The sequence below is a fragment of the Cygnus atratus genome, chromosome 6, assembly GCF_013377495.2.
Source record: "Cygnus atratus isolate AKBS03 ecotype Queensland, Australia chromosome 6, CAtr_DNAZoo_HiC_assembly, whole genome shotgun sequence".
NCBI classification, from domain to species: Eukaryota; Metazoa; Chordata; class Aves; order Anseriformes; family Anatidae; genus Cygnus; species Cygnus atratus.
Window position 1 is genome coordinate 2,020,311 of NC_066367.1, and position 12,347 is coordinate 2,032,657.

General features: G+C 36.5%; 1 protein-coding gene across 17 annotated transcripts in view; it reads right to left on the reverse strand.

Moving 5' to 3' along the window:
- Positions 1–12,347, reverse strand: part of SLC39A10 (solute carrier family 39 member 10) — a 106,939-nt gene that overhangs the window by 49,567 nt on the left and 45,025 nt on the right. For 14 of the 17 annotated variants that reach the window (XR_007708522.1, XR_007708523.1, XR_007708521.1 and 11 more), the window contains 6 exons: positions 9,579–9,748; positions 8,412–8,630; positions 7,067–7,187; positions 5,070–5,438; positions 3,243–3,323; positions 1,540–1,730 (listed from right to left, as the gene is read on the reverse strand). Coding sequence is in view for 14 of the 17 variants with exons in the window: in XM_035536807.2 (XP_035392700.1) it covers positions 1,540–1,730; positions 3,243–3,323; positions 5,070–5,438; positions 7,067–7,187; positions 8,412–8,630; positions 9,579–9,748 (1,151 nt within the window). In the remaining 3 variants the exon portion in view is untranslated. Of the gene's footprint in view, positions 1–1,534; positions 1,731–3,242; positions 3,324–5,069; positions 5,439–7,066; positions 7,188–8,411; positions 8,631–9,578; positions 9,749–12,347 lie in introns of all 17 variants that reach the window. The other 3 variants (XM_050711743.1, XM_050711742.1, XM_050711741.1) reach the window with 2 other exon arrangements.

Consider the following 12,347-nt stretch of genomic DNA (forward strand, 5'->3'; position numbering starts at 1 on the left):
TAAATATTTCACTTTATAAGCTTTATATTGCTATGACCAATTTCAGGGAGCATACAGAGTCTGGTCCTGTCAATATAAAAAAACCCACCCTCTAGAAGTTGAAAGGTTATAGCTTCAGCCCTAGAGATATCAGAAGTTAAAAACATGATATATTTATTTGCCAGTAAGATGAAGTGATTCAAGTTGGACTAGGAAGGAATTTAGGAAAATCCAATGTACCCACTCAAACCAAAACGGCAGTGTCACGAGGGAAGACCTTATGATTGTTTTTCTGATAGTTATCACCACATGAAGTTATTGTAGAGGTCATGGAAATCCTGGAGGTTTGAAAATGTCCCTGCTTCAGGTTCTACTGAAGAACAGCATCTTTTACTTTGTGTTAGAAAACACATAATTAAGAGAAATTGCAGGACAATCAGATGCAAGAATACCAGAAGGTCCATTCTCAATGGGCTGGTATAAGGAATGGATAAAAAAACACAACCTTGGTGGACCTCTGTTAAGCTAGGGAAGGACTAAACTCTGAAAACAAGGTTTTTGACAGGTAAGCAGATTATTGAAACATCAATACAAAAATGTGGTGCAGTTTCAAGTGTGTCACACAGAGGCTTTCCTGCTCTTGTTTAGAATCAGACCATAAGTCCTTGATTATTTGGATGCTACAATGACCAAGGAAAAGTACAAACAATAAAAGAATGAAAGTACTGCCTTCCTTTGCTGTCTTCAGTCAGGGTACATATAGGAAAAAAATATCAGCCACAGAACTTAAAACAATGGATTATTCAGTAATTACAAGTTATAGCTGAACATCTGAAGTTGCATGAAAAATCATTCTCAACTTGGCAGCCACTCTCTTCAGCAAGCCCTGGAAAGGACTCATTTACCTTATAATAGATTGACTTCATCACTAGAGTGTATTTACTAAAGTTTTCTATAATGAAGAGAAATATCCCATTTTTGACTGTCTTTCTTTGCCAAGACAGCTTCTGTGATATCAGGAAATTCATCACAAACTGAACCTTTGTTTTCAGCAGTCTTAGCTAACGCTTCAAGGATACTACTAAGGGTGAGAAACCAGGCTAGGAAGTAGCAACTACTGGCCACAGAGGCTGAGGGGAGAAGGATCTTCATAACGTCACCTGCTTTACTTAGCACCAGGAGACTAATACAATCAGCCCACCTCAGAGCACATCAGACATCTGACAGCCTCATGAACAGTGACAAAGAAATGATGCTGTTCCAATGAGAACTGCTGAAACCCAAAGCCTGTGTGTGTCTGTGGCTTACACTAACTGAAAGATGCCTGCTTGCTTTGACAAGTCTGCCAGCGAGAATCAAACACCATTTTGTACCAGTTAACTTTTGGGGAAGATGTTAAAAAAAAAAAAAAAAATGGTTTGAAAATAGGATAGTCAGCACAAATATATGCAGAAGATATTTGGATATTTGTCACTACAAAAAATGTTCCATGGTAGGTGCCATTTCAAATCCTAGCTTGAAGCAGGGAATGCCAAGAAGACAGAATCATAATCACCTTACCATATCAACCAGTGCCACATAAAGGAACATGCCTGCAGTGACCGCGAAGATCCACAAGGTGATGTTGTTCGCGTACTGTCCCACTGCTGTGCCTATCAGCATCCCTATATAAGCCATCATGGCAGACAGGAGGTTGTACACGATAGCTTGCTTTACCGTCATACCAGCTTTAAGAAGCACAGCAAAATCACCTGAGGAGGAGAGAGAACAAGGGGGTTTAGTATTGGTAGCCCCCAGGAGAGCAAATAGGTAAATTAGCCTACATTTACTATCTCAGCAACCCAAGGCACTGCCGAAGTAAAATGCTCCTAGAGGCTCAAAGGAAGATTGGGCAACAGGATTATGAAAGCTCTTATAACAAAACGATTTATGTGCAGCAAGTCCTTGGTTACAATATGATTTAAAGGTGCCTATTCATCATGCTGATTGACAGAAAGGTATTAGTGATTAACTGTTAAAGGTTAATAGAGGAATCTAGATCTGGTACTCCCACAGAATACAATACGTCTGTAGACAGACCTGCCTTTACTTCACAGAGGTTGGTCATTGCACATGAAAACAGAGGTTTAGTTTTGACCAATGCCTGTTACCTATATACATCTTACCCTGCGAATTCAAGAGGATAATGAGGCATCAGTTCCCACAGAAGGTGACAATGAATTTGAGAAATAAGGTACTAGGAAAAGGAACAGTTACATTCAGAAGGAATGACTTTGCATTCATGAATGTTTGCTGGTTTAAAATATGCCAGATAAACCTGTGTTACTTTGAATTCGGACCACCTCTGCTAAAATTGCTGATGGAGTTAGATGTTCTATAAAGATCTAAATTTTCAGCTCTTACCCAGCTAGTAGTTTTACTCCCTTCTAACTGAACTCTTATGAATATGAGTGAAAGATGATACATAGTTAATAGGGTAATGAATATATTATTCATGTGTCAGATATTCTAGAAATTAATTGCTCAATCTCGAATCAGAATCCAGAGCATATACAGTGAACTATGATATAGCACCACTGTATATTGTATAGCACCACAAATATCTTCTCTATTGTCCCATCTGCACCCATTACTTACCTTGTGCTTTGTATTTACCTATGTAAAGTTCTTTTCACCTGTCACCTCTATGGATATTTGACTGTGATTACATACACAGTTTAATCCAGCACAATTTCAGGTTATAGGCTGAATAATAGTCCAATACCTACAGAATTTATCTAAATAGTCATCCACACCTACTGGACTTGGTGATAACTGGTATGAAGCATCTTCTGAAGATCTCCACAAAGAATTTTGCTAATTCATTTAACCTTCTATAATATACCATAGGATGTGTGACTTTTTTTTTCTTTTTTTTTCTTTTTTTTTTTTTTTTTAAGACAATGCCATGTGGACTAGTGTGAGACTATATAAACTGCAGAGGTATAACACCAAAAACATGTACTCTATACTCCTAAGAACATTTTTAAAACACATTCAAAAAAGCTTCATGGAACAGCTCTAGCTAGATGCCTGCCAAACTAATCTTGTATTAATATTCTCTTTACGTACACTGAAATAATACTGCTCAATCACTCCTGAAGTTCTGGTCACCCTTACAGCAACAGCACTGCATTATGCTTACCAGGATAAGTATCACAACAGCTTTTAGATACGTATTTCATCCAGCTGAAGATGAAACATCAGTTTATACAATTAGTTACCTAATTCATGGGGAAGCTCGTGACAAAATACTGCTATAGATGTACTGATTCCTCCTGTCAGTCCAGCACTAAAAGCTGCTCCTGGAAGAAAAAAATAAATTAAAAAAAAGATACAAATGGTATTTTACTATTTCAAGGCAGCAAATTTAATCAACAGACTTCATAAAATTACTTGTTTGCTAAAATGCACACTAATACTTTTTTCATTACACTGGAAGTATCCCGGATGTGCATTAACACTGCATACTTTATTGCTTAGTTCATCTGAAGAGCAAATCCCAAGATAGAACACAACTGAGAGACATAAAGGCAACAAGCTAATAAACTGCATCACTTCTACATTTTGAATGCATCTCAAGTTTATTAGGGTAATTATGAGTGCACATGAGCAACAGGATGGCTCTCTCCTTTCCAGGTTGGAAATCCAAACTCTTGTAATCCACAAGCTCTCTATTTCTTTAATGCTTATTCCTAAAGCACAATGTTTTCAGCAACACGAATAAGCCTAACTTGGAAGTTAATAAGGAGAAAAACTTTTGTGTAAGATTCTTTTAGTAACTTTTGTGTAAGCTAATTTAATTCAATCAACTTTAAGTTCATGCCTTAAATCATTCTGAGATGAGAAAACTGACGTTAAATTTCTGTACTATAGCAGAGAAAGGTACAAGAAGAGCCTGTAGTAAGCAGTCAAAACAGTAAATACAGTAGAAAAAAAGGCACAACCTTAAGATAGAGGAAATTTAACTCTCCTCAGGGAAATATGGATTCCTCATAACTTGATATACATTAAAAAGATTAATACAAACATTTCTAAAACTGTACCAAACAATCAGACGGTTGGGCTTGACACAGGAATATTTAGAAATGGAGTTTTAATACAGTGAAGCTTTCAACAGATGGCGTAGTGATCTTTTTTGGCTTTAGAAGCCACTGTCAAAATGTCTTACCAATTCAACATGAAAAATAAAGTAAGAAGTTCATTTTTATAAAGTATGGTTTCTTTTTAAAATAAAAAAAGAGAAAGTGGAGATACTGTAGTAGATTCCATTGTTAACTCAAAACCCTAATAAAGAGCTAATCCCCTATGCTTCTTTTGACTTGTAATGATGTGTTAAAATTAATGTGTTTTACAGTTCAAATCACATTTAGAGGTTTATAATAATTGAAGCTGTAATCTAATCAAATTTGTAATTGTTCCAATTTCTCTGTTTGGTAGTTTAATCTACATTTGGCTAGACATAAATCTATACTAACTGTAATCCGAAATAATACTTTGCTGAAATAAGAATAAAATTATCATAAGGAGTACTTTTTTGAGTACCTGACTCATTTATTAATGCATATATATGGAGTCAGGAGTACCTGACTCATTTATTAATACATATATATTATTTATAAATACTGTGTAATTATGTGTTATTGATAATATACATATTATTATTATAAATAAATATAAGTAACAACAAATAGCATTTCTTATATCTTACTTTGAGGCAAATACTGAGACCCAGACAACAAATACGCACTACCGGTGCTCCTTAATTCACAAAGGAGTTACTCGGCACCTATCTTTATCTGACAGATTGCTACTGTTACGAATGCCAACAGAGTAATCTTGGTGGAAGCAGTCACTGAATATTAACAGAAGGAAGATGACACTTACAGCTGATGGCCTTTTAATTCCTGTTCTGAAGGAGACTAAACAATGCCAGTAACCACAGAAGCTAACTGGAAATCTTCCCTGTGATCACTGCTAAGTAAAATACGACCGAAGTTACTCAACGTGAGGAGAAAAACTGTTGAAAAATACTCAGTGTTTTTGCCTACCTATTGCTAAGCCGTCACTGAAGTTGTGAATTCCATCTCCCATAATTACCATCCAAGCAATATTAGCTATCCCTGTATCTTTCAGGTCTTTTCCAGAATGACAGTGGCCATGGGAATGATGCGAATGTTTGTGATGGCAGTGGTGACTGTGTTTCCTAGCTATCATTTTATCTTCACCATGGCTGTCGTACTCTGAATCGTGAACATCATGCTCTTGAGCAGCATGTAAAACATCATTGTGAGGATGGTGCATGTTGTTTTCTTCTTCTACAGACAAAAAGTTTTTGGGAGGGGATTCCAGCTGGCCATCTAAGTCAGTCAGTTCAGTTTCATTAAGTCGATCTTCAGATAAAACCGAGTCATCTGCTCCTACATTGTAGTCAATTGAGAGAAACACTGCATTAATTCTTATTGAAATATATCCAGCAACTACTGCAACATTAAGCTAAGAATTTAATTGCTTTGTGAAAGCAAAAATAGTGTTTTAACACATCCTAATCTAATAACTGTGTGATTAACATTCTGTCAATGAATAAATAAATCCCATTACCCTATTTTTCAGTGATTTGCATATACAGCATTCCAAAGTCTCCACTGTGTGGCAGCAGCTATGCACCCATAGCACACGAAGTCTGTTTTAGCCTGACCTAGGTGTACATTGTGATTTTGCTACTGACAAAGTTCATGGTTGAACATTGGAAAAGGAGAGTTGCCAGCACCATAACAACGTCTTACATGCTGCAGATGGAACTCTGCACATACAGGACACTGAAGCATAGCAGGATCTGCCGCTGATACAACAGATCTTTAAACAGCTTCTGTACTGCAAGCGTCCTTGTGACAGACACTTGTGTCATACAGGAAACTCCTTTAATGTAACTCATTACCCTGCCAGTAACCAAAGCCATTTTTATAAAGACAGACAAACTGAAAACAATGCAGAAGGCATATGTGTATAAATTCTAAGTTTACTAATATTTCTGAAATATTGTTAAATAAAAGGAAGGGGCAATATGTGCTCCAGGAGACAAAATCAATTACAGAAAAAACATTTTTGGACAATGAGTTTATTAGCTTAAAATAACTCAACAAAAATATTCAAGAGTCAGAAAAAAAAAGTAGAGGGAATTATAAAAATGGCACAGAGTACCTATGCAGCAGACAATGCGTTTCTAGATAAACAAGCTCTTAAACATAACTTGGAGGCTGTTTAAAGCCTTTCTGCTCTATGTCAGTTCTCCAAATCTCATTTTAAGTTGTTTGAATGGAGAAGGCTGCAGACCTAACACTCCCTACGACGAACCATTCAAATTAACAAAATTGCATTTGTATAAATTATAGTGCATGTATTCTTCATCAACAAATGAATTCAGCAGCCACACTGGCAACAGGAATGCAAGTTTACAAAGCAAAGCTCTTCCCCTTGTCTTGTCCCTTCGAGACGTGTGTTATGGCATTCCTTCTGGGTTCATACTGCAGAAGCATTCAGATTATCATGAAGGAATAGTATATGAAAATTGTTTTGGATCCTTGAGAAACATCCAAGATATTTGATTATATTTATGAGAAGAAATTAATTTTGCTTAGCCTTCTTGGCCAAACTGTAATTGGTCAGAGGATAGAATCTTTAAAGTGTAATAGTTTATCATATTTCAAGTTGTGTGCCTTAATTTTTGATCTAGTTTTTGCCAGGTCTGAGCTAGCTGGGCCCAGCTTAACCAAGCGCTTAACAAAAATAAAGAATTGCAGCCACCCGAAAACCCTGACTGCTTCAGAAGTCTGAGAACCATTTGTAGGGTATATTAGGAAGTGTTCATGGTACTCTCAGATCTCAGGAAAACAAAATATATATAGCACAGGGAAAGTCAAGTCTTATTAACAATGATTTGCATAAATAGCAGCACAACTGTACAAGAGGTTACATGCTACATGCCATAGGTTACAAGCCATTACTTTGAATGTCATAAACAGAGAAAATTCTGAAAATAAACACCTACCTGCAAGGGGTTTGAGCTGAAGCCAGTCAGCATCTGGTCTATTATTTAATTTGTGATCTGAGAGTTTCCTTCCAATTGGTGATTCTTCAGTCTGTTTTTTCTTGCACCATTTCTGCTGACTCTGCAACAGAAAACAATTAACATTGGATTTGTAAAAGGACATCAACAGAAATGAAAAAAATGAAGTATTGCCAAAAACATCTTAAAAACAGACTACCACACACATGCACAATTTCACTTCAGTAACAGAGTACATAATTGCAAAGAACATTGTAACAGCCAAGAAACACATATACCTGGAGTCATTGCATTTACTTATTTTGTTCAAGAAAGCAAGCATGCAGCAAGAACAGCTCCTGTTTTGTTCAATTTTAAAAGTTTATACTCCTACAACTTCCTCATATTTTCCTTTAGAGAAAATCTTGCTATCTTCCTGTCTGCACCCCATACCAAAAGGATTATAGTTTTGCCAAAGCAATTTAGGAGATTTAACTATTTAATTAATCTCAGAGATATACCCAACGTAATAGCTTTTATCTTTTCATCAGAAGATCTAAGAAATGCCTCCTCCAACACAGAAAATCTTTTGCTGCCTGTCCAGATGAGGCAGCAAGTTTGATGCGAATGAAACTAGAGAAACCAGAGAAATTTTTGCTCACTCTTCTTGGGAGCAGATATAGTCATTTTCATAAAAGTGTACTTAATAATGACTGCTGAAATAATATGGCTCTTTGGTGGCTTGAATTTCCACTGACTTACATACCTCTGCAAGTACTCTATCTCCTTTTATACCACCACCATGAATACAGCCTGCTTCCACACCTAAAAATCCAATCCTTTCTTTTCAGGGAAGCAAGTAACAATTTAACTGACACTGTACAGAAAGCAGAAGGTCTGCAATTTTCTACTGTGACTACTGCTGTTACACTGGCATCATTAGTTGAGAGTATACAGTTACATTTCTCCTAAATTATCTGACAATTGTTTTGCTCTATTATCAGTTCTTTCTTACATACTTCCTTTTGTCTTTTTGCAAAGAGATCATAGCATTCTGAGGAAAGAGCTGTAATTTCTTATATTTAGAGATATACCTCAGTAGATGTTGCCAAAAGCCTGGTATTTTCCCCATCAGATTTCTACTTTGTCTCCCCAGATTACTTTGTTAAGAAAAGCAACCTGTTTTAGAATGGGTTTCCTCACATGAAATCAAATGGAACACGCATTAGTGGCACGTGTGTATGTTTACAGAATAATGAATCACCACGCAGACAATCCCTCAACACTCATGAAGATACATTCAGGTAAAAAGATTTTTTTTAAAGTAGCACACAATTTTACTGCATACCTTTTGTTTATTGTAATGCTTGTACATTCTTATACAATGTTCAATGATGAACAAAACATAAATGCCTCCGAGTGCCACAAGACCTTTCAACACTGGATCATTTTCTTCTAGAAAGCCTTCAGTCCCTATTCCATGTGCGTGGGCATGTCGATGAGAATGCCTGTGTTCATGAATGTGACCTTGGCCATGGTGGTGGCTGTGGTTGTGGCCTCCATGTGACTAAAGGAGAGAAAGCAGTAACACTGTGTGACCTGGTGCAACTGGGAGACTGGAACGGCTCTGACCTCAGATGGCAAAATATGTAACCTCTCTAGAAAAGTAGTACCAAAAACATTTTAGAAGATATTATCATACAGATATGTCTTACCACAGAAAATCTTCATTAGACTATTTATTACTCTAATATTCCTCCGGGTAATTTTTAGGAGGGGGAAAAACAAAGAAGCTTCAGCTTTTTTTCTGACTAAAAAGTGCTAAATGCTAAAACTGAGAACACGTAGGAAAATCACACAGTTACTGTTGCTACTGTCCCACTAACAACCAAGCCTCATGTTTTTAACTATTACAGTCAATTATAACCTTAACTCTGATCTGCAATACAAATTAAAAAAATATATATTTAAAAAATCTGTATTGAAGTTTACAAAAAGAAAACTTATTAACATTAGTCTTTTTGTTAAAACGATAAAGTTAAGTTTTAGAAAACATTTCCCTTTTTTTCTAACAATTATGGCATACTGTCACAAATTAAAAACTGCTTACCTTCCCCAACAGTTTGGACAATTTCTTGATTCATTACATTAGAAGTTAATTTCTCCCCAAACGCTAGTAATCAGTAAGCTGTATCCCCTGAAATACTTTCAGGTGGTATTGATACACAAGTATCAAAAGAAAGTAATACTACTAAGTTTAAAGTACTCTTCTTGGTCTCAAGCGTTTTAAAATATTTTTAAAGTTAGGTTATGAATATGCAACTGCAATTACATTTATTTATTAGTAACACGCATATATTTTGTTTTTAATGGAAAGGCTCAAATACTGTTTCAGGATGTCCATCAGTCAAGCCAATCTACTACACCTGCAAGCGTTTATTAGTTGACACTTGTCAAACAGTTCCTTCTAAATTCTATATGCACTTGAATAAAAGGTAAGGAAAGCAATACTTACATGTGGCAACAGATGGAGTAGAGCATCTCCACTCATTGTTCCTACAGCCAGAGCTACCAAGAAAGTTAGAAGAAATTTGAAGCACCATTGGTTAATGATGGGAATCAAGATCACACCTAGCAAGGAAAGCAGGCTAATGACGGTGATAGAGATGATACCACAAAACCAGGCTGTGGGAAGAAATGGATACAGAAAACTTATCAGAATAATACTTGTAAAACTTTTAAGACTGATTAATGACTTTCAATTGTGTCTTAAGAAGGTGACTTTCCTTTAACCTAACTTGGGTGATTGTTCATTCAAAAGGTGCTGAAAATATGAAGATAGTACTCAAGTCCACAGCAAAAGATACACAGGTTTATTCACTGTGCAATATATTGAAAAACGTTAGAAGACAATCGGCTAAGGGAACAGAACAGCCCAGCTCTTCTTACTGACTGCAAGCCCCCTGTTTAGCTCTACAGTTCATTCATGAAACATGAAAAACCCAGATTTCATGCTGGAACAAAAACATCTTGGCTATTTTTCTCAACTTACTATGACTCTATGGGCACTAATTCATATTTAACATTTGTTTTCAGTTAGATTCTGGTGGAAATTGTAGCTGGAGTAAGTATTTCTCCCCCTTTGATAGGAGTAACATGTTCAGTTAGGCACCATTCTCTTCATCTGGTGCTCTGAAAGATACATTTTTACTTATGAGAAAAAATGTAAGACAACCTTTGACAGAGAAACCTTAAAATCAAATGCTAAGAACTTAAAAGGAACTGAAAGCAACTTGCTACCGACAAGAAACAGTTTCTATTTTTCTGAGGACCTCTACTCTTGTCATTAGAGGAAACAGTGATAATGGCATAGGGTACAATCAACATAATCCTGCTAGTTAAAGATGTGCCAATTTCTACATGACAAGGAATGACAGAAGAAACAGATTCTGAGAACAACGAAACATGCTTCTTGCTGTCAGAATCTCGCCCTAGTACAATACTTTCTTCTACTTTTCTTGTCCTTTCAGGGAAACTTCAAAGAACAGTAAAAAATGTTTAGTTCCAATAGCACAGTTCATAAGGTTCACAGTCCCAAAGACAGGAATAGTTGGTGGCTCCAAGTATTAATGATTTACCTCTTTTCAATATCACAGCAATACATGTAAAAATAGAAACGTATTTACAACACAAAATAGAGATTTACATGGAGAATTATTAAACTAATATTCACATATGGTATTATCTGTAAATATAATTGAAAAAGAAAAGAAACAAACTTCTGTGACACTGATAGTGTGGTAGTGTCACTATGCAAAGTAACATGTTACAATGACATGGAGTGAGCAAACAGTTACCTCTGCTGAACAATTTTCATTAGAGGCTCCCATTTTACAAATATTAACTGCTTGGGCTGAGATCTTTCAACAATATAATTTCCTGAAGCTGAACTTTTTAATTATTTGTTTCAAGTTTTAATCTAAATGCTTCAGGTATTTCCAGTTTTCTTCCTAGCTTCACTCTTTATCGAAAATGTCTACGCAACTTGCAAGCTTCAATGAAAGTTAGCAACTTCTGATTTTAAAATCAGAAGTGTCTCTGTACTTTGGTACGGGATCTGACTTCCCTCAAGTTTGTGAAATTCTGCTCATTTTTCACCAAGCAGGGAAAAACATCTTGGGAAATGGGTGTGGGGAAATGAGAAGAGAGGAAAGGAAGATTATATATTTCAATGAGCAGCTGCAACATACCACTTGGCAGTCAAATGTCCCAAGAATTCTATTTGTACAAAAAACGCAACAGATCGGATTTAACAAGACTTTGCCACTAGAACTGTGTCTGCTGCAGCCTGTCTGGTTCAACACCGAAACTTACAACATCTGCTGTTTCACCTGTGTTGGGGGATACTCATTCTTACCAAGTCTGTATCTCCCATGACAGTGCAGAAAAGGAAACAAACCAATTCAAACGCACAGGTTACAAGAACATATCCAACAGGAGAAACTGACTGGAAAAAGCTTTAGAAAGCGTGCAGCATATACTAGAATGGGCATTGACACTGAGAAGAAAACAGGAAGTTGGTGAAAAGGCAAGGACTGCAATCACATGAGGAACTAAAGAACATAAGTCAGAAAACAGGAATACAAAGTAGGTCTAGAGTGGAAGCAGGACCCTGCAAACCAAAATACTGTCGCTACACAATCCTGAATCATCCCCAGAACACTTTGATCATGTACACTCGATGACCAAGCCCCGCTGAAAGAAACAGCAGAGATGGACATGTAACTCAATACCAAATTGTAACGTGCATGCTCAAGTTCCCCAAATTAAAGTTAACAGCCAGTTGGCAGGACACTGGATCTCCGATCTGGACACAGATGTCCTGATGTTAAGTGCCAGGTTAAATGACCAACAGCCTTACATGGAGACCAAAAACAGAGGCTATGTATACTGGCTGAAGTTTCATCTGTCATGGCACAGATTTGGCAGACACATCTCTGAAGGGCGTACATACCTTTTTGAATGATAGAGTATCTAAACATGGCACCCTGATTAAGATGAGGCACATGAGAACGAGAATACAGGATCTGTGCACCATTCTGAAGCTGATGGTCAAAATCAGAAGCTGTTAAAACAGCTGTTTAAACTCTTTAAAATGCTATGGATCCAAAATTATCAGCAAAAGGTTGTTGTCAAATCAAAGGACAAGAAATATACGCAAAACCAGCATATGACCCCACAGTTACATACATGTACAAGCTTATTCTGATAAAGTTATCTCCTG